The 22,881-nt window shown below is 46.8% G+C and overlaps 1 protein-coding gene across 3 annotated transcripts; it reads right to left on the bottom strand.

Moving 5' to 3' along the window:
* Positions 1-532: 532 nt before the first annotated feature.
* On the bottom strand, positions 533-15,613 carry TSKU (tsukushi, small leucine rich proteoglycan). 3 transcript variants are annotated; one of them, XM_042862616.1, is made up of 3 exons: positions 15,475-15,613; positions 12,462-12,547; positions 533-2,425 (listed from the first exon to the last, which is right to left on the bottom strand). In XM_042862616.1, the coding sequence occupies exon 3, from the start codon at positions 2,416-2,418 to the stop codon at positions 1,360-1,362; it is 1,059 nt and encodes a 352-aa protein (XP_042718550.1). In that variant the 5' UTR covers positions 2,419-2,425; positions 12,462-12,547; positions 15,475-15,613; the 3' UTR covers positions 533-1,359. The 3 variants fall into 3 exon arrangements, with proteins under 3 accessions (XP_042718550.1, XP_042718551.1, XP_042718549.1); XM_042862617.1 differs by lacking the exon at positions 15,475-15,613 and adding an exon at positions 14,706-14,742; XM_042862615.1 differs by lacking the exon at positions 15,475-15,613 and adding an exon at positions 12,845-12,954.
* Positions 15,614-22,881: the final 7,268 nt, after the last annotated feature.

The following is a 22,881-nucleotide window of genomic DNA, read 5'->3' as shown; positions in this document are numbered from 1 at the left end:
AAGTCATGGACAGATCCGTGCAGGATCACCATCTACAACATACCCTCCCATCCCCAGGACAAAGTGGCAGATTTGGGATGGATATCTCCATTGGCGGAGCTCCTATGACCAGGATGAAGGCTACATGTAAAGCACTGTGCTGCCTTTGCTCCCTTTCTCCTCACCTGGAGAAGAAGCAGGATGAGGCAAGCTCCCCTTTGCTTTGCCAGCATTTCAGAGTAGAGGAAAAATGCATAAAGCTCCAAGGACAGAGCTTTTCATCAGATCTCAGTTGGTAGCCAAGTAGCCACGTGAGAGAAAGAAAAGCCACAGAACTGGAATGAAAATATACCTCAAGATCCTTCTCATGATAGGCAGACTGCTCCAAGGTTGCAGGCGTCAGTGCTAATTGTTCCCCTGGCACGTTTTGGAAGTTGCCTCACACAATCCCAGCTGAGCTGCAGATGGTGAGTTCAGCTGGGGAACATCAGCCTGGAAACAGCTTGCTTGGCTGGTTGAGGTCATTGAGATAAAAACCACTGTCAGTGTTTTCTTCCAAGTTTACCCAGAAAGGAAAGAGGGAATTGTTTTTTCATTTAAAGCTTGGCTATGTGGTCTCTCAGTCAATTTGCTTGATGAAAGCTGGTTCCTGGGTGAGATGCTTCTCCTCCTTTGCAATGTATCAATACCTCACTAATGTCATACAGATGGGAGGTTGCCAAGGCTAGACCTAAAGTAATCTGACATACAAAGAATCAAGGTGGGGAAAACAGGGAGAAAAGAGTGGAAAACTCTCTACTTACTCAGTGTTCACTGCACATCAATGCAAATATCATGTGAAAACCAGCACATTAGGAGCATGCTGTGTTCAGGTTTGTCTGGAAATGTTTCTTCAGACTGAAAGTGCATGACAAGGAACAGGGTGCTGCTAATGAAGGCAACATCCAGAAGGCACTTCTTGGGGAATAATAATTAAAAACAGGGATGAAGAATGGGTTTGGAAGCCAACAGCTACGGAGTTGGCAGGTTTTGGGATGCACTTTGAAGAGGTGTATCTTTGCACCTGCAGACCGGTCTCCGGGGCGTGGAGTTTTGCATCACAGCAGCTCTTCTGCCCCAAGCCTCAGCTTGGTCCTCAGTGTCCATCAGCACTGTTCTTGAGCTATGCAGCCCCAAACACACCGGGTAGAATCTGGGGCCTGCAAGTGAGGATTTGCAAGTGTATAAAACCCACAATCAATCAAGTATTGGCATATACAAATATATAAATTATTGACAGCTTTACAAAAGGCACACTGCAAGCCAGCTCAGTCCAACACCTGTGCAAACCCCACAGCCCCCCCACCCTCCCACTCCAACTTTCCCCATCTCTCTCTTTCATCACAAAACGTAAGGCGCTGCTGCTACGGCCCCATGGCTGTCGTGGCAGCTGAGGACCTCTTTTTTGGTCAGCCCAATTTGTCGGTGGTACTGTCCTTCTTTGATGGTCTTAAAACACTGAATGTTCTTCCTCAGGGTGATGCTTTTGAGGGAAGGTAGGTATTTCAGCACAGTCTTTGGCAAGGAGGACACGCCGGTCCCAGAGAGGTTGAGCTCTTGTATAGAGCTCAGGCCAAAGATAACTTCAGCAGTCAATGACCTCAGGTTGGGATTGTTGGATAAATCCAGAACTTGGAGGGCTGGTAATTCCTTGAAACTGTAAGGAGATAACTCTCTAAAGTTATGGAGGCCACTGAGGGATAAATGAATCAAACCTTTCAGCCCCTTGAAGTCTCCTTTCTCAGTCTTGGCTAGTGGATTGCCATCAAGATTTAAGTATCGAAGAGGAATGCCTTGGAGATTTGGCACAGTTGTTAGTCTGTTTCCAGAAAGATTTAAGTTCTGGATGTTGGGGACGCTCTTTTCATGGTTCCTTGTAATTTTGCTGAGCATGTTATTGGATAGATCCACATTCAAGGGTTTTCCTTGACCCTTTGAAGCAAAAACGTCCATCGCTATATCCAAAAGCTTGTTATTGCTCAAATCTATGTCACCCAAAGGAGAACTGGAGAAGCAGTCCTCTGGAAGGACTTCCAGAGAGTTATGACTCAGATCCAAAGACTCCAGGTAGCGAAGCCTGGAGAAAGTTGTGGAGGAAATCTTGGCGATATTATTGTAGCTCAGGTCGAGGCTCACCAGGGTGGTGTATCCAGGGCCAGTTAGCATTGATTCATTGATTGTTTCCAGTTTGTTTGAGGACAGATCCAAGTAGGAGGTATCCAGAGGGATTGGGACAGGAACAATGTGTGAGCCTATTCCGCTGCAGTCCACCTTGGTCAGGCTAAAGCTGTCAAAGAGACCAAAGCTTTCCACTTCACAGTGGCAGCCAGGGAAGCAGGTTTTGGTGGCACTGAAACACGGAAGGAGAAGCAGCAATTTGAACCAGGCTAAGAACTGCATCGTTGACCTGGAAAACAAGATGACAAAAATTCAATTTAATTGTCTTATTTTACTGAAGTTGTGCAACAGTTTGAGCTACGCATTCTTCCTGTCTTTCCAAAGGGATAGATTAAGCATTCTGTTAAAATATTAACTAACTATAAGTAAATAGCAAGGATGTCCTAAACACAATATTTCTCATGCTACAATCCCCAGTAGGAATCTTGCAAGATGTCCAAGACTCCAACTTCCAAGAGCTGGACTTGATGACCAGGAGCTGGACTGGATGATCCTTACGGGTCTCTTCCAACTTGGAATATTCTATGATTCTGTGAACTGCTAGAAGGCTGCCCATTGCCATTGGACTTCATGTCTCCCTTACTTTGACTTCAGACACAAATCTAGACGTGTTTCAGCAGACAGACTCATTGCTTAACGTCATGTGCTTCAAGCCAATCTCTTCTGGGTGGTGGCAGGCAGAATGGCCATTTGGCTCCTCGCCTACCATGAGAACAAAGGACAGCACTACCCCAGAATGTGTTGTGGTGGGCCCAGCCTCTCTCAAAGGCACTGACTGGAGAGAGCCAATTTATTTCACACACACAGACTCTGGAGTCTTTGCTAATTAAACATTCTCTCTGATTAATGATGCTGGCAAGCGAGATCTCTCCTCCCCTCTGATTTTGAACTTCCATCATCTGAGACATTTATCTCCCTCCGTCATTGCAGCCAGAGGAGGAAGAGAGCTGATCTGCACCTCCCACTTCTGCTGACCCTTTTCTGATCACATTCTGGCAGCAAGTCTGCACAACTCCGCAGCTGCAGGACTTCCTAAGCCAGCCAAAAAAGCTTTTGCTCTGCATCTCTGGGGACAGTAAATAGGAGCATGTAAATGATCCTGCAGGTCCACAGAGAGGGCTGTCCACCTTTGTTCCAGCTGAAGTCTTGGGTGATGGCTACATGTGCCTTGCAGTGTGCAAAAGAAGTGCAAAGGGGAAAATGCCTGGCCAAAATATTGTCCTGATCATTGATATGACTTGTCTGGGAGTGACTCCCATATCTCCTGTGACCAGAGAGAAGGGTTTGGGACTCTGGCCAAAATGCTTGCAACCAAAGCGTTGCTAAAGGCCAACATGCAATCCTCCGGGGTGCATTATTCTGTAGAAACAACAGAAAACCAGTAAGATGAGCCCATCTTAAGTGCTTCTTGAGAGAAAACATGTGTGAGCAGTTGGGATGCAGTGGATACTCCTGCAGACACATTTCCAGGTAACTCTTAATTACATTAATGTCAACCCCCACTCTGAGTCTGTGCATGCAGACCATTGCTCCATTTTGCAATCATCCATCATTGGGAACTAAAAAACCTTAATGTTAAATGTTTCATCTACAGAGAAGCATCTGCCTTAGTGTAACCCCACTATCAGTAGTGAGAAGCTTAGTGGTATCTCTTTTTTTATCTCTTTTCTTACGATACTATTGGCATCTCTTCTCTCTGATCCCATTAATTAGTTATTCCCACTTGATATCTCAATCTGGACAGTGCCTCTTAACTACTCCTTTGAAACCCCAGTTTGGTTGCTGCTAGCATCACATTCATTGTCTCTGAGGGCACTGGATCAGACCCCAGAAGCTCCAAAGACACCAGTATGAGACTGGTGAGATGCAATCCATTACTACCAGTTAAAAACTCCCTTATGGAGCAACATGAAGCATTCATAGACTAACAAGCCACTTGGCCAATAGCTGTGACAAAAGATAGCAGAAATAAAGGTGCTGGTCACCTTCTAGTCCAAGAAAAAGTGTATATTGCCAGATAATCAGCAAAGAGCTTAGTCAGGTATGGGCATGCTTTATTGCTGCATGGAGCAATCGATCCAGCTCTTTGAAATGGGGAAGGAAACATGCCACAGGCATTTACAGTTCATCTGCGTACAGCGTGTATTTGAAACCACATCCAATTGCCTTTGGATGGCTGCCTACGAGCTGCTCTGTTGATAAAGGCAGGAGGCCAAGGTATCCCCTCGTGAAAGGGAGATGAGTTATCCTCCTGCAACACTGGGGACATTCACCCGGAGGCAATGCCAGAAGCCCTGAGCCCATTTCCTCGGACAGTCACTGAGGATGTGGAGGAAAACCACCAGGAGAAAGCAACCAACCCTCAGGCTGTTTTTTTTCCTATTCTCTTCAAGGACATCTTCATTTCTATGGGTGTCGTGCTGTGAGAATATTTTTGCATCCTGAGAGCTCCCAGGATCTCCTTGGGATGAAGAATCACTCCCCAGGGCTCTTTATATCTATCTTGTCCTTTCTGCATGGTGAATATCCTGAGTCAACCCCACTCCCCAAGGAGATCCAGTGGTGGGTAATGGAGCCAAGGTCAGAACAAGCTCCCTGCAGGGTGTCAGCCTTCTGCCCCAAATCCCAGCTCTCCACATCTGCAGATCTGCTCATCTCCTGCACCATCCCTTAGCAAGAACCTCACTTTGAAATTTCCCTGCCAAAAAAACCTTAAAAGTCTCATTGATTTTAAAACCAGATCACAAAGGAAAACCAATCTGGGGGAGTGGGTTAGAGGAAAGCCCTGCTGTGGTGTTGCTACAAATTCACACTTCTCACTGCGCTTGCTTTCCTCCTTCTGTGTTTTCTTCAAGGCTCTTCTCACTTGTCCAGTGATCCACAGCTGAGACTGTCACCTCATAGAATCATAGAGTCATTTATGTTGGAAAAGAACCATAATATCATCTAACCCATTAACCCATCAGCACCAAGACCACCACTAAACCAAGTCCCTATGCACCACATGCATATTTCTCAAATACCTCCAAGGATGGATATTTCACCACCTTCCTAGGCAGCCCATTACAATGCCTGACCTGACTTCCCATGAAGAAATTCTTCCTAACATCCAGTCCAAACTCATCCCCAAAAAACTCCTTTTTACCCAGTTGGGAACTGCTGTCACATCCCACCTTGGACAGAAGCCTATTGATCAAGGTCTCATCCCCTCGTTGGGAATGAGATGAAGGGGGTGAAATCTGCAAAGGACTAAACTTGGAGACACTTCATCTCACCCTTGACCAATGTGGAGTGGAACGATTCCTGGGGTTCTACTTCCCACCCCATCCCTGCCTGCATCCTCCAAACCTAAGTTACATGCAGCAGCCAGGATTACAGGAGTGGGGAGGACAGGACTTCTCAACAGTAGCTCACAAACAGATCTGGCATGACGTGAATTCCTATGTGTCTAAAGCATGGTGGACAGATTGGGTAGAGCTTCCAGATTTGCTGTCAATTTTCTGCTTAAACTTTAGGGAAGCAGTGGCAGTTATTGCCCCTAGAGGTGCTCAAGAACCATGGAGATGTGGCACTGAGGGACATGGGTTAGTGGGAATGGTGGGGATGGGCCGGTGGTTGGACTAGATGATCTGAGAGGTCTTTTCCAACCTTAATGACACTGCGATTCTATAGTATTCTATAGCAAACAAGTGAACAAAAGGCAAAGTGTTCATAGCAAGGCCCATTTGGCTGCCTTCACTAACTAGGGCAGGGAAAAGGAAAGGCTATTGGAAAAACATAGAAAGCTTTGATAAAGGCCATAAATCCTCTAGACAAGGAAGGGAAGGAGAGGGAAGGGAAGGGGAGGGAAGCCTCTAAATACCTGGGAGGCTCTGAGATGCAACTGGGATGGACTTTTTTTTTTTAAAAAAAAAAAACATTTTCCTTATTCATTATGTAAAACAAGAGTGATCATCAGGTAGGTCTCTGCACCAGCAACAGCTGCGGATCTCCAGTGTGGACTCTGGCACACTGAGACCAAATGACGCCACAGCTGCAAACACAGTTGGATCCCAAACATCACAGTGAGCAGACAAAACTGGTTCAAACCAGACTACAGAGACCATTAACCCTTGACTCACAAACACACACTCCTCCTGTGATAAACAAATTGCTGCTGAGAAATGTTTCTTTTTTTTTTTCTAATGAATCCGTTGAAAGTAAAGGTCATTCTGGCTTTTGCTCTTTGCTAAAGAAGGGATCCCCATGTGAACAAAACAGATATATTTAGTCCTCTCTATAAAGCTTATGAAACAAACTAGTGCTTCCTTATGGAGGAGTTGATGGCTGGACTAGATGATCTGTTGTCTTTTCCAACCTCAACGCTTCCATAATTCAATGATTTTGGGTGCAAATAGGAGCAAGGTTTCCTGAACTGGCTCTATCTTATTTCATTAGCTAGTTTACGGTGTTGGTTTTGCACTCAGTGTTTGGGTGTAGGGAGACTTAATGAGAACCAAAGTACCTGTTGGTTAGGTTTGTTCCTAAATTCCAATGGATAGGTCTGGGGGAGTTTATTGGAGTTTCCATAGGTGCTGGTGACAGAAGGATGAGGTTTTGTTTCTTGGCATTTCCTAATCCAATTTGATTTAATGGCTCGCTCCATCAGGAGCTGCCCCTCTCGCCACCTTTGAATGATAAATTATCAGAGGTGGTTTATTAATGTGGAGTGCAAAGCTGCTTACATAGCAGAGCCATGCCAAAAATAAGAAAAGAAGAAAGGGTTGTGCAGCCCCATCTTCTCCCTATTTTTCCAACCCCGGTGCTGGGCTGGGGGCACCAAGATGGCATCATTGGCCCTTATGTCTCCACGGTGTGAAGAGAGACTGAAGTCATCCTAAGGGTGATGAACGCTTTTTCCTCCATCTTTCTGGTCACTTCAGAAAGTCAGAATTAAATGCAGGGCAAGAAGTCTCTGAATTCCTTTTTACTTTGATGATTTCTAATGGTGGATGTGAAACCACCTCTTTTGCATTGGGTCAGGAACTCCACAACCAAAGGGGAATCATTAGCAAGTAATTACCTGACTGGTATTGGGAATCCTCATTAACAGGTTATGTGAGAATTACATGCAATAGACACCAGACTGGGGGGTGAAAATAACCACATTGTCAAGGCTATCATTGCAAGGCTTGAATCTCACCAAAAAGTGGGGAATTTGGGATGTGGAACAGCTAGAAAAACAACACACTGCTCCTCACTTTTCCCCAAAGCTCCATAATTTCCATTTGCTTTTATCAGCTACAGACATGAAGAAACTGCTGAGCCAAAAAGCAACGATTAACCAGCACCTGGGACTGCTCCCTGTCCTTCGTGGTGATTTTCGTAGATGTTGCAGGGGATGAGACAGATAAGATTAGCAAGAGCAAAGCCAGACAAGCCGTAAGCATCAGAAGTGTTTCACAATCCCAAAACAAAACCAGGCAGCCCTTCACCCCGCCAGGCTGCAAAGAAGATACATGGAAATGGCCAGCAGGGAGCCCAGTACGTCCAATCCCTACAGCAGCATCACATCATGGGTTTGTCACCATTGGGTTAAATGATATCCCTTGCTCTGCTCAAGCAGTCCCTTCAGCATTTCTTTTTTAAGTTAAATAATAATCCTTTCTTTACAAAAGAAATTGAGAGCCCTTTTAAAATAATCTTTGCTCCAACTGTTCATGTCACAAATCCCATCTGCTTAGCAAGAAGCCAAGGGTGATTTATCATCTGAGTGCTTAAACAACTAACAGTTTATTCCACTTATGCAATCCCCCTAGCACTGTCCCAGGAGGAAATCAAGGTGTGTAGGGGGTATTTTTGGATCAAACAAAAGGAAACCTGTGTGGGCAGGTTTGCCAGCCCATAGGGCGAGTTCCAGCTGAGTTACATCCACTGCCTAAATAGGGCTGGTTGCAGCTCTTGGGTTGTAACTGTTTCTTGCATGGGGGGAAAGGGTCTCCTGTGGCTTCTGAAATTGATTTTGCTCATCACTCTCATGCAGAGCTCTGCTTGTGCTGGGAGGAGGCAGTTCTAATGCAAGAGCATCTCCATCACCTCCTGACCACAACATAAAATCATAGAATCATCAAAGTTGGAAAAGACCCCTGAGATCATCTGGTCCAACCACCATGCAACCCAGCACCGAAACCAGGTCCACGTGGCTTTGGGTGCATTTTCAGTGTGGGACATGGAAACTGGGAGCAGCACCATCAGAACTGAATCCCAACACGATCAAAGCAAATGACCAAGAGGAATGCAGGAGCTCAGGGTCTTCTCCAGCTCCAGCATCACCCCTGTGGGTGATCACACCAAAATGAGAGGAGCTATTTTGGCACAACCAAGCAGACAGAGCAGCCATTTGGCATAGCATCTCCCAGCAATGGGAGCTGGGCAGGTTTGCACCAAGGTTTACAGCAGCTTTGATACATTCTGCCATAGAGGGGCCAAGTGGAGCCACCAGCAGAACTCATCATCTCTGATGCCCCAGGGCTTTGCCCAAATCACATCAGTAACCCAGCAGCATTAAGTCCTCCAGCGCTGCATCCACTTTGCAAAGCACCAAGTTCAAAGTGACAGATCACTGCTTTGTATGCAACATGGGGCTGAGGGTGCTTTCCCCTCCTCTCTGTCAGGACGTCAGACGAAATAAACCAAGCTGATGTGAATTTTTAAAGTGTAAAAACACCTTTTAAATGTATTTTACACTAAACACAAAGTTTAGTTTTTTTTTTTTTTTTTTGCTAGCAAATCACTGAAAGCTAAAACAATCCCAGCAAGTTTCTATAGCCTCAGACCTTATGATGCTGCCCCACACCTGAGTCCAAGCTTCACCCACTCAACTCCCAGAGACACATAATCCAAGAGGAGTGCACTGTGGGATAAACATCATGTGTCAAACTAGTGAGAAACATCAAGATGTGCAGCATGGAGAGAGGAAGCCTCCTACACTTCTTGCTTTTTACTGTTCCTAGAGTTTCTGGGCATATCATGCAGCCCTGACATGGTTTGTTTCAACAACCCTGGTGTGATAGTTGCAGAAGGATTGCGATGGACATGGATGGATTCTTCTGAAAGGGATGAGCTGGGTGGATGGAAAGGAGACAGGCATGGATGGGCTTCTCTGGAAGGAATGAACTGAATGGATGGAAGAGAGATGGATATGGTCAAATTCCTCTGGAGGGGATGAACTGAGTGGATGAAAAGGACATGGATGGGCCCCTCTGGAAGGAATGAGCTGGATGGATGGAACGAGATGGACGTGGATGGGCTCCTCTGGAAGGGATGAGCCAAATGGGTGGGTGGGGTGGGATAGTGCTGGAAGGTGAGATCTCCCAGGGTGATACCTCTGCTTCTTGGTAAGACACGAATAGCTCATCCTGTACCCTGTACCTAAGAAAGTTTTCCTTCTCTTTATCTTTGAAGTTACAAGTCGGCTGTCCAAACGCAAGCTTTCCTCCAACAGCACATCTCAGTCCCTTGTGCCCTGCCAAAATGACACAAAAATCCCAGGGAAAAAAAATCTGCCCCAGTAGAATGCAGGGGCAGAGCCACCAGTTCAGATTTTAAGAGGATCCCATGCTTTAGCTCTCTGAAAGGCAGCAAATCCCAACGTCCCTTCTCACAGCCCTCCCTTTTAGGATGCTGATAAGGAAGGCCAAATCAGGGAGGCAGAGTTACGCTGGGCGTCCTATGGTGCTGCCCTGGCTCAGAGCTTCTTTGTAGGCTTTTTATTTGTTTTTGTGGCTTTCCCCTCCCCACCCACCCCCCCAACAATAATCTCCAGGCTTCTTTTCTGCCTGGGGCTGTCAGTGTGCAGCTGCAGACCCTCCACCGAGGAGGTAATAAATACAATCCTGGCAGTCATTTTTGCAAACAGCACAGCTGGAGGCTCCAGGCTCCTTCCCCTCCCGGCATTCCCCAGTGCTAATAATTCTTGCAGCGTGACCACTGTGAACAATGGGATGCTCAGCATGGGGGCTGCCCAGCAGAGCATCACTGGGAGCTTCAGGGGCTGCCTCCACCCCAGCGAAGCACTTGAGATATTTGCTGTGCCTTACAAGATTTGGGAAGGGACTTGGGAGGGGAAAGAGAGTTCTGGGTAAGCCTAACAAAGGCTATACCAGCAGGGCACTGTCCCCATTGTGGTTCCTACCCTAGATGTTCCTTGACTTCCTTAGTGATCATAGAATCACAGAACAGTTTGGGTTGAAGGAGTTTGGGTTGACCTCAAAGTCCATCCAGTACCAAACCCTGCCATAGGCAGGGACACCTCCCATAGACCAGGTGCCCAAAGCCCCATCCAAACTGGACTTAAATGCCTCCAGAGATGGGGCACCCACAGCTTCTCTGTGCTAGAGCCTCACCGTTCTCTGAGCAAGAGATTTCCTCCTATCGAACCTAAATCTCTCTTCTTCTAGTTCCCCTTGGATGGTGTTTGGCAGAGAAGGGTGACAGTGGTTGGTCCCAAGACTGAGAGGTGAACAAGGAGTTATCACCACAAGCCTCAAATCCACCACTCAAGATGAAATTCCTCAGTTAGCCCATGGGGAAGTTCCTGTCCAACACCAGTGTGCTGACATTTTTGTCCTGTCAGACGTGACCTGTCAACCAGGATGCACAAAACCACTACCAATTAGCATTTAACCCTGCATTAAACCAAGTCCCAGCCTAATCTGATTCAGTTTTGCTCAACAGCTGACCCAGACCCAGAATTTTCAAATTGCAACAGCCCCATACTTTTGCCCCTGTATGGTAGGCCATAGTTTAGTGGGCATGGGTGACGGGTTGATGGTTGGAGCAGATGATTTTAGTTGTCTTTTATGGCCTTAATAATTCTGTTATTCTATGGCCAGCATGGTGTTGGCTCCTTGCTCCATTTTATCCTCCAAAGCAGGTGGGGGCTGCCATGCACTGTGTTGCAGACACCAGAGATAGAGACATCCCAGTGAGATATTTGGGGACAGTTAAGAACAGCAATGCTCCCCCAGAGCGTGAGCCATGTTCAGAGCTCCTCCATGGTTCTGCAATCCCATGAGCCATAGATCTAGCTGCAGATGCCCCTGCTCAGAGGTGACTGGAGCTAGGTATGCATTTTGTCCCAAGAGGAGAGTTTCAGACATGATGGGTGAAAGGAATCACACTGCAGGCCCATCCACCCTAGCAGGGCTTTGCCTCCAAGTCTGAATTTTTCCTGGTGATCTCACATTCAAAGTCAAATAAAAAGCCTTATTTCTTTTCCCCCTCAGCATACCTCAGAAAAAAAACCTCAAGAATCATCAGTAGCCCTGATGGGGAGGAAACAGAGCCCTTAACATCCAAGCCACACACTGTCTCCCGGCTCATGAGAACCCACACTTTGGTCCCAGTAGAGGGAATCACATTTTCTCCAGCTGCACTTTTCCTCCCCCCTTAAAGATGGGTCTGTTCCCCTCTCCCCTCACATCACAGCCAGGCATGGAGCAGAGGAAGGCAAGGAGTCAGCATCACAGACAGCAAAAAAGAATCACAAGGGGGGGGGGGGAAGGGGAAGGAAAAGAAGCCCCACAGATGCCAGCACTCAGCTGTTACACACAGCACATGGCCCTCTGCAGGCATGATAAAGTGCTTTTTTCCAGCTTGCCACCGCTCCGTTTGGAGCCTGGTTAATACAACTCAGGAATGTCCCGTGCTGCGCAGCCAGGTTGGGATAATCCCCTGCAGTCTTTGAGATTCTCAGGGAATGCATTTCCTCCCCCCCTCCCTGCTGAGCATCTCGAATCCTCTGAGAAGCAACGGCAGCAGCTTCCAGGAAATTAAAAAAAAAAAAAAAAAAAAAGAAGTAAAAAAAAAAATTGCAATAGAAACAAAAATCCCAAGGCTTCCTCAGCCAAGAATGAATGGCGTGGAGCCTGCCATACATTCGTCTCGCTGGGTCCAGGTGCCAAGTTTTCATACAAGAAAGGGCTTGCTCGAGCCAGCCTTTATCTCCTCCCGGCCCCCAACATCTCACTGCTCGGAAGTTTCTTTTGAAGCCGTTCCAGGCTGTGAGTGCTGTGGTTGCTGCCTGCTCCAGCCCCACTATATCGGTGCGATGGGGTCGGGAGGGCTGTGGACAAGCATGCCTCTTGTTTTATATCCCCCCTCCCCTTCAGCTTCTGCTTGGGGAAAGAGGGAGGAGGGAGAATAGAGTGAAAGAGGAAAAAAAGCAGTTAGGGATGGAGGGAAAAGTCTGAACCTCAGGAAGGCAGTGCCTCACAGTGCCTCACCTCCTTCTGTTGGCTCCGTCTCACACTGGGGTGGATGGCACACACTGCTGTCACTGCAGCGCTGGGTGAGTGCTGGATGCTTCTTCCTACACCCCCCCAAAAAGAAAAAAAAAATTAATAGATTTGATACGTTTTGTTTGTTTCACAGCTTTCTGCTCCCATCCTTTCAATGCTGTGATATTTCCTTGCACTCAGTCTGAAAAAATAAGGATGAAGCACACCCCCTCGCTCGAATCTTGCAGTCTTCCCTGCTGTACTTTGCTATCAGAAATCATGCTCCCCTGGGATGTCACATCCTTTCTCCCTCCAGGCACTTTGCAATCGCTCCCTGCATGCAAGCTACTCGCATTCATTCACCGCCGTGCGTCTCCAGCAGCACCCACCCTGTGCACCCGCTGCCTCTGCACCAGGGAGGGAGAACTGACACTGCTCAGCGCTGCTTATATCCCACGTGTGAGCAAGCACCTCCCGTTCCACGGCCTCCAAGGGCTGGCACTGCCTCCCAGGGGTTATAAAGTGACCGAGAGCTGCCATGCTCTGCCCCAGTGCAGAGTGACGTTGGCTGCCGACTCGCTTTGCTTTGGCACCGCGGGGCTGCCCGAAGCAGCCAGCCAAGTTTAACGCTGTCAATCCTCCCGGGGATGTACCCTTAGAGCATTGCCACGGCGTCTCTCTAAGCTTCCCTTTCTGCACCACCCGTGCTCACACAGCACTGCAATCAAACCCCGCGTGCCTCCGGACGAGCGCGGCAGTGGCGATCAATGCGATATTTCAGCGCAATGCCGGCAATGGGCACCGGCTGCTTTCTGCAGAGCAATGGCACAGTGTCCACGAGAGACAAGTTTCCTACTGTAACTTCAGTGAATGCTCTCATTCAGGCTGACGGCAGCTGATTTATCATGGCAGGCACCCGGGGAAATCCTCTGTCTCGGAGCTGCCGCGACCAACACCAACAGCTCAGCTCACAGAATCACAAAGCCATTCAGGTTGGAAAAGACCTCTAAGATCATCTCAGTCAACCAATCGTAGAACCCTTAAGGTTGGAGAAGACCTCTACGATCGCCTTGTCCAACCAATCATAGACTCATTAAGGATGGAGAAGACCCCTAAAACAATCCCATCCAACCAATCATAGAATCATTAAGGATGGAGAAGACCTCTAAGACAATCCTATCCAACTAATCATAGAATTGTTAAGGATGGAGAAGACCTCTAAGATAATCCCATCCAACTAACCACAGAGCACAGACTCATTAAGGCTGGAGAAGACCCCCTAAGATTACCCCATCCAACTAATGATAGAATCATTAAGGCTAGAGAACACCTTTAAGATCATCTCGTCCAACCACGTACCTCCCCAGGCTCCAAATACCTTCACTGCCAACAAATTGCATCAGGGCTCAGCTGACCACAATGGGGAAACGCCAGTTAATGGAGGCAATGCCACTTCCCCATGACCCAAACCCCTCTCTCCATCCCGGGGCTTCCCACCCATCCCAAGCAGAGGAGCAGAGCTGACAAGGCTCTTTGTTTCAGGAGGGCTGACATGTGTTGTGGTCGGCTGCACTAATAAATCTGCCGGCCCCTGTGTCTCTTAATGACTGCAGCATTAATAAGAAGTTTCCATGGTGCTGCTGAAAAGTTTACAGGGTGTGTTCGTTATCAAGGGAGCCCCGTGCTTTCTGACCTCCTGCTTCAGAAGTCAGAACCAGCAGCTGCTTTTTCTTTCTTTTTCCTTTCTTTCTTCCCTCTCTTCTCATTTCTTTCTTTTCCTTTCTTTCCTATCCTTGCTTTTTTCCCCCCATTATTTCCTTCTTTTTTCTTTTTTTTTCATTTTTTCCCTTTTCTTTCTTTGCTTCTTTATTTCTTTCTCTTTTCTTCCTTTCCTTCTTTTTGCCTTTTTCTTTCTTTCTTTTTTTTTTTTTTTTTTACTTTTTTTTCTTTTTTTCTTTTTTTTTTTATTTTTTTTTTATTTTTTTTTTCTTTTTCTTTCTTTTTCTCTTCTTTTTTTTTTCTTTTCCAACAGAACCACACCACCACACAAACCCAAGGCTGCTGCTTCCTCTCCCTGCCCCCTCCCCAAGCACACCTTCCCCTCCAGCTTAATCCACTCAGAGCCATGGGAAATTCCCAGGCGGGAGCTTTGCCGTGCCCGTATCTCTCCAGCACCCTCTGCACCCTCCTCACCCATCCTCTGAGCTTTGCTTTCCCTTTTTCCCCCCATTTTTTTTTTTCTCCCCTTACCTTTGTGCGGCTCCTGCGAGCCTCTATAGCTCAAGATCGCAGCCCAAAAAAAAAAAAAAAAAAAAAAAAAAAAGGAATTAAGGAGAAAAAAAAAATCCCTTCTCTCGGTGCTGGGAGGGGAAAGAAGGGGGGAAGAGGAGGGGACACAGGGAGCCCTGTGTGAAACCGAAGCGCTGAAGCCGGGCACGGGAGGCGGTGCGCAGCTTCCAGCTGCTGCTCGGATTACTTTGCAGCCGTGGCAATTCTGAGCGCTCCGCAGCCACCATTGCACGGAGGGAGGAGAAGGGAGGAAACGAGCGGAGCTCGGGAGGGGTCGTACACCCCCCGCCTCCCCCTTTGGGGATGGCCGCTGCGGGGAAAAAGTGCTCTGCCTCCAGCTCAGGGCTGTGTGGTTCCACTCCCCCCCTTCCCCTCTCCGCTTTTTGGACCGGATGACCCCGCACCGCCGCGTCGCTGAAAATCCCACGCGTGGCAAAAAAAAAACAAACAAAAAACACCAACAACAAAACAAAAACAAAAAACACAAACAAACAAACACAAAACTCAACGCACTGCAAAAGTTTCCCCACTCGGTGACACTGCAGGTGAGGGAGGGGAGAACTCCCATCGATCACCCCCCCCCGCCCGGCTCAGCGCATCCCCACTTTCCCGGGGCGGCTCAGCCCTCCCTCCCCCCTCAAAAAAAAAAAAAAAAAAAAAATTTGGGATGGGTGATCCTCCCCAAAACCCCGCAGCTCTGCGTGGGGAGAGGATGGGGGAAGGCACTCACCGGGACCGGGATCGGTTCTCACTCCTACGGGCACGCAGCGCCGGTTCCCACGGCGGGGAGCCGGCAGCAGCACAGCCTGGGGGCCGGGAGGCTCCTTCCTCCGTCCTCCTCCTTCTCCTCCTCCTCCTCCTCCTGCTCCTCTGCCGCCGCCGCCGCCGAGGCGTGCAGCTGGCCGGGCAGGCGGGCTGCCCCCTTCCCCTCAGGAGGAGGGAGGAGGGAGTTCAACAGATGGCTGCACACAAGGGAACATCTGGGAGGAGGAGGAGGAGGAGGAGGAAGAAGGAGGCAGGACTTGTACTCCGCTGGGCGACTCCTGCGTTGATAGACGCCCCCCCTCTCCCCCCCACTTGCCTTTATTCCTTTGTGAACTTAATGCTGGAGTGACCCCTCAAAAGTAATGGGGCTTTTTGCCTGACCCCACTAAAGAAATATGGCTTTTTTTCCCCTTTTTGGAGAAAAAGGGAGTGTGTGTGTTTGAAGCTGGCTTTGCATCCCCTGGGTAAAATCTCTTATCATGGCATCAGAATATCCAAAGTTGGAAGGGACCCACAAGGATCATGGAGTCTGACACATGGCTCCACCTAGGACCACCCCTCATAGCCCCACTGCTTTGATGAGCTGACTTCAGAATTCCCCTCAGCTCTTTTTCCTGACCTGTATTCATAGAATCATAGAATGATTAGAGTTGGAAAAGACCACTAGCATCATCCAGTCCAACCATTTGCCTGTCATTCATGCCCTCTAAACCATGTCCCTAAGCAACACGTTCACAGGAGCAGGTCCTATACCCAAACACCTCCCACATCCACATTTTGGATGTGTAGGACACACACCCAGCACTCCAAGGTAACTGAGACAAGTGGGCATGGTCATGTTGGGTAGACAGTAGGATGAGATGATCTTGGAGGTCTTTTCTTACCTTAATGATTCTATGAGTAGGCATGGTGGTGTTATGCTGACAGTTGGACAGGATGATCTCGGAGTTCTTTTCCAACCTTAACGATTCAATGATTCTATGAGCAGGACAAGACAGCGCCAAGGGCTCACCAGTCCCATGCTGTAAACTCTGGTCCCAGATTGGGAGACTGGGTGTTGGTTTGAGGTGCACTGCTCCTGGCTCAGCACCAGCTGCTGCAGGAGACTGGTGCTAACAAACTCTTGACATGTGATAAAGCAGAACAAAGAAAGCAGAATCCCACAGAGAGGCTGGATTTGTTTGTTGTAAGGTGAGCAGAGTTTCTTGGCGGTTGGGTTTAATGGCCCAGAGGTGGATGGGCCCCATTTGAGTTGTGATACTGGAGAAAGGAATGAGAGAGTGCTTCTTGTTGTGGTTCTGTGGCAATGTTTGGACAAAGGGAAGGGGAACTTGAGTTCATGAGTCACAAAGGACTCATGTTGTGGCTGGCTGCAATGCACACCTCTCCCTAGGTGTGACCTGTGGCAGGTCCCAAGCTGTTTCCTAACAAGTTTGGGATGAAAAGGCACCATCAGGCTCCTCGTTTGCTTTGAGTAATGCTGGGGCTTTGAAACGCATCACGTGGTCCATACCAATAACAAAAGATTGCTCAGCCCATCCATTGACACCAGTGTGTTAATGAGATTGGGAGTTTGGGATTCCATCAGGTTGTGACCACTCTGCCAAGGGGAGGACAGAGGAAATCTGTGCTCAGGACTCAGCTGTACCAAACACTTTGTGGGAAAACCTTGGGAAAACCCCTTCATCTGGGTTATGATTTTCTCTCTGAAGTTGGCAGCAGTGTTCCGGCCATGTGCATTCTGCTGGCAGGATCCATTCCCCAAGGTCTCTGCACTCCTCATTTTTATAGTTCTGGGCAGGGGAAGTTGCTCAGCTGAAAGCTTTTGTTTAATTTTCCATTTCGTTCATTTTTCCATTCCTCTCTGTGGGCCTTTGCCATCTCAGTGTTGGCTTCAGTAAAGGAAAATGCCAGTTTGAGGCTGGGGGAATTGGGAATTAAATCCTACAGCTGGGACAAACTCCAGCACTGCCAGGTCTGGTGATTTGAAATGAAGAAATGAGAAACATGAAACCTGGCTTCAAACATCAGGATTTTGCTCAAGAAAGAACTTTAGTTGTTGTTTTTCTGATTTGAAGCCTATTGCTTTGCTGTAGCTGCTGGACATGGGAAGATCAAGTGCTCAGTAAGTCCATTGCTCAGATGAAATAGTAATGAACTGAGTGGTGTTCTGTCTTGAACTTTGAATGTTAAGAGATGCTAATAAACTCAAAGGGCTGAAAATGGGCAGTGTGGGTGAACTGGGGGTAGGGGTTAGCAGAGATGGATGGCAAAGTGATGCTTGGTGCTGGTGTGGTCCATTGCAGTACCAAGAAACGCCCCATTGCAAAGGGCCTCGCACAGTTCATAAAGGGATGCTCTCTACAGCAGATCAAACCCAGTTAATTAGCATGATAATACAGAGTTCATTTTTACTGGGTGTTTAAGCTCAAGGTAGCGTTTCCCATCCCCATTCCTATTTGCCTATATTTTCTTGAGAGAAAATAATGTTTTTTTCCCAGTTTCCCAGTTGTGCCGGAGCTGATCCTTCCCAAGCAAAGCCCACCATGCTGTGCTGGGACAAATTTCCCTAGTTATCTCAGAAAGGTGATTGCCACACTAGGGTGGGATGAAAGAAGAAATGGATTTACCTGAGGTCACGCTGCACCAGATGGTGGTAGGACCTCACCTGGTGTCCTAGGCACTGTCCATGCATTACCCACCCCTTTCTTTGCTTTGGGAAAGCAGATGAGGACAGTTCCACCAAAATGCTTTCAGTTCATCCATGATTCAAGGCCAAGTTGGATGGGGCTCCGTGCAGCCTGATCTGGTGGGTGGCAACCAGCTCATGGTAGTGGGGTTGGAACTGGATGGTCTTCAAGGACCCTTCCAACCTAAGCCATTCTATGATTCAGGTCTGGATATCATAAGGCATCATTCCTAAATCAGTTCAACCAGGGCCATGCTGAGCTTAACTCTGACCACGTGTTCCCAGAAGACACCAGCTCGGTTTCTTGTTTCTCACTGTTTGATGAAATCATTCCTCATTAGACGTGACAAAATCCAGGAAAATCTTAATCCAAAGGAGAGATATCTGAGTAATTCTGACTTTCTCCTGAATAAATTCCAGTAGATACATGCCAGGAAAGGAGTTAAAGAATGAATGAAGATGACGTAAGATGAATTAGTAAGAAGAGCTAATGTTGGAGTTTTGCCCCATGATATTTGAATCCCCCTCTGAAATCTCATTTCCCTTTCTCTTATGCAATCTCAGAAAAGAGGTTTTCTCATGCACCAAACTTGGAGAAAGCAAGAGTGCCCTGCAATTCCTAGCTCTGATCTTTTTGCTATGAGAGGGACTGCTCATGAACCTTTTCCTTTGTGGCTGGGGTAGATCATAGAATCATAGAATAGTAGAATCACAGACTGGTTTGGGTAGGAAGGAACCTCAAATCTTACTCAGTCCCAACCCCTCCTTTGTCCAGGGACACCTCACGTAGATCAGATGCCTAAGGCCCCATCCAGCCTGGCCTTGTGCACTGACAGGGATGGGGCACCCACACCTTTTCCAGGCGACCTGTGCCAGGGCCTCACCACATCATGGTAAAAAAATGTATTTCGAACCATTAATTTAAACCTACCCTCTTTTAATTTTAAACAATTCTTCCTTGTCCTACCCCTGCAAATAGTCCATCCATAGCTCTCCTGTGGCCCCTTTAAGCACCAGAAGACCACTGTAAAGTCTCTCCAGAGCTTTCCCTTCTCCAGGCTGAATACCCCCAGCTCCCAGCCCAACTCTTCAGCGGAGGTGTTCCAGCCTCTAAGCATCCTCATGGCCTCAGTAGTTAGATACATAGAGCAGATCATTTGGGAAGCTATCCAAACTTGGATGTGCTTGATGTTATTTCTCAACAGGAAGCACCCCCAGCAGCAGCCAACATGATTACTTGTGGATGAGTTTAGTTCTTGCAAAAGATTAGCAAAAACGTTGCCTGCAATAGAACCAAACAACGACCAACAGTTCCCACTGGCAACATGCGACAGCTGTAGGAATGTTTCCCATCCTTATGAGAGTCCTGTAGGAAATCAAAACTGCATCTTTACAACACCACACGCTCACTTTTCAGATGTTTTGGAGCCCAGATTGCTTGCTCAGTGGAACTGTAGAGGTTTTTATCTGGCTGTATTAGCTGCTCCTGAGAAGCATGTACTTGTTTCCCAGCAAGCTGCCCACTGGACTGTTCACCTCCTTTCTATATATTTTCCATCTCTCATTGCAGATATTGGCTTCCCTTTGACATTAGTCAATATTTAGCTCTTGAGTTAATAAATACTAAGATTTACTGGTATGAAATCAATGCATCCTAAGATCTTTCTGCCATCAGTCATGGTTAGGCCTTGGGGCAATGAGCGGCCCCTGTCATGCTTTTAAGACCTGCTTCTTCAAGGCTGTTTGTTGACTGATTTCTTGACTAAGTTAATTCTGTTCATGAAAGCTCCACCCTCTTCTTTGTTTGATTGAATGCTACCTGGAGTCATCATGGTCCATAGGATCACACAGCAAAGAAAGTAAAGCATAGGGATTCTTTTCTTTTGCTCCACTTATTTTTGAGCAGCTTTGCGTTGGCTTCAGCAGATCAGTATGTACATTGAAGGGGTGTTGGCATCTTTCTGATGCCATGCAGGTGTTCTCATTCTGTTTCAGGCCTTTGTGTTCTCAGCTCCTCAAGGGTTTCTATACCCGTAGTTCCCATAATTCACAGAATCATAGAATCACAGCATCATTAAGGTTGGAAAAGACCTCCAAAATCCCCAAGTCCAACCTGTCCCAACCCCACCATGCCCACTGACCATGTCCTTCAGTGCCACATCTCCGTGGTTCTTAAACACCCCCAGGGACAGTGGCTTCTTCACCTTCCCAGGAAGCCTGTGCCACTGCATCACCACTCTTTCAGAGAGTTAATTTTTCCTGTTACCTAATCTGAACCTCCTCTGGTACAACCTGAGGCCGTTACCTCGCATCTTAACAATTCCAAGTGATTGGATTCAGAATCCCGTCAAGCTGTAAATCTTTGACAATTGAAAACCAGGTTGTGTATCCAGTAGTTATCCCATTAATCCATTCTGGAAAAGGCTAGGAAGTGCATTCTGACATCAGGCATACAAGCAGGATACTTTGGTCATCTTGTCTCCTAAAACAACATTGAAGAATGGGAAAGTACTTTTTGTCACATGATCAGAGACCTGAACATTCTCTTAGCTTGGAAAATAAGACTCATTTGTAGTGACAGAAGGAGAACTAACAAGGAGGAAGCTAAGAGCCATACACTATGCATGTGGACTATAATGGCAGCTCTCAAATGCATACTGAAAGAATAGTTTAGGTTGGAGGCTATCCAAGGAGGTCTTTAGTATAAAACCTCAAACTTACATTTAGTTTTCACCCCAGAAAACTCTTAAACTCTGACTTCATGTTTTGCATGTGATCAAGTTCCATTTACTTCACTTCTGCAGAGCATTGTGAGTTTCACTCCACACCTGTGACCTTTGTTAAGTGTGTGGGTACAAGCACTTTGCTGAAATAAGCCCTGCATTGACACGTGTCATGGAAAAAAATGTAAAAAATAGACGCCATTCAACTACTTTTAAATGCTGTTTTTGGAGAATGTTGTCAGCAGACTTTTCTCAGTGGATACCACTCTACAACCAAAATGAGCAACAAAATCTGATTACACATTTACACTGGAACTCCTGTCCCCTCATTTAGGTTTGTACAGTGAAGGCCAACATGTAACGTCAAAGGCTGGGCATTGGGATGCCAGCTGTAAGGACAGTAGGGATTTGATGCTTTGCAGAATAGGTAATAAATTGCCTTTCCATTAATGCGCCTTTAATTAATTCTTCTTTCTGGTATTCATGAAACATGTAGGAACCTCATACTTACTCCCCTTGAGTGGCAAAAATCCTTTTCTGAAGGTGAGGTGATATCAGCTAACAGGCTTAAAAGATTTGATTCTTAAAGGCAAGGCAAAGTGACCACATGGGCATCGTTATGTTTAAGAACCAGGCTAAGAGAGCAAAGTAACTCCAGGCTCAGTAAAAAGCAATTTTTGTTGTTGTTGTTGTTTCCTTTTTCATCTTTTCTCATTCTAAGCTAAAATGGCTATGAAAGCTTTTTTCCTTCTCTTTTTAACTTGGGGAATAAAATTCACCCATGCATGGAAGCTTTGGAAGTAAGCTTCTAGCCCAAAGCACAAATCATTACCTGATGAAATTAGCTTCTGAGGGGCCAAATTTCAAAAGAAAACATTGACTTAGGATGCTTTTGCTTGTCACTTGAGAAGGTTAAACACTAAATAGTGGAAAATAAAGAAAACAGGAGGCCAGATAGCAGGAAAAGCTTTTTAAAAGCGAAGACTTTCATCTCTGGAATTGCCTGCTGAAGGAAGCTAGGGATGCCCTTGTTGCTGATACTTTTAAAGTTAGATTAGGAAAAGAATGAAAATATCTACTTCCTAATATCTAGATCTCATTTCTTCTAATCTTAATGAAAATACTCTGACTGCCGAGGCTACGGTACAGTTTTCTCCCATATCTGTCTGCTAATCACTTTCTCCCTCCTCTGAAGCTACCTATAATGTCCATTGCTATGGTAACCGAGCATGGTATGTGCCACAGACAAGACGACATATGCATCTTTTCCTGCTTTAATAGCTGCTTTGATTAGGCTGCAATCTTCCTTCGTTGCTGCGTTCCCAAAGGAAGCATGCACGTGGGTTTGCATCTCCTGGTGGGCAGCAGCTATCGCTGGTACCACGAAGCCTGGTGCGTTGTCATCCAAACCAGACCATAAATTTGGGATGCATTCCTCTGAGGTTTATTTACATGTGTTTTTAACTCAGCAGCAAGAAAACATTTTGAAAGAAGAAGCAACGTTCAGTGAGCTTCAAGTGTAATTACCCAATAGCTAAACGTGCCTGGAGAGATGGGAGTTATTGCACTCTTGGCTTTGTCAGGTAGGTAGGTCATTAAAGTTTAACAAATGAAGCCCGTATTTTATCTCAGCAAGTTTGCACCAGCTCGCATTGATCCACTGGCTGTTTGTTCATGCTACCTTTCCAAAATACACACCCATCAATACGCAGCAGCCGCATGAACTCGAGGACAGGCTCATAATGTAGCAAGCAGATGGTTGTGAGCAGTGCTGAGAAGATTTACACCATCTTGCAACTTTATAACAGCTGCAAAAAATTATAGAATCGTAGAATTATAGAGTGACTTGGGTTGGAAGGGACCTTAAAGACCAGTGAGTTCCAACCCTCTGCCGTGGGCTGGTTGCCACTCACCGTATCAGGCTGCCCAGGACCCTATCCATCCATGGCCTTGGGCATCT

This window comes from Lagopus leucura, unplaced genomic scaffold, assembly GCF_019238085.1.
Source record: "Lagopus leucura isolate 7727_CA_CO unplaced genomic scaffold, USGS_WTPT01 Super-Scaffold_702, whole genome shotgun sequence".
Taxonomy (NCBI): Eukaryota; Metazoa; Chordata; class Aves; order Galliformes; family Phasianidae; genus Lagopus; species Lagopus leucura.
The sequence above is the reverse complement of the archived record's forward strand: the minus strand, read 5'-3'. Positions and strand labels throughout refer to the sequence as shown.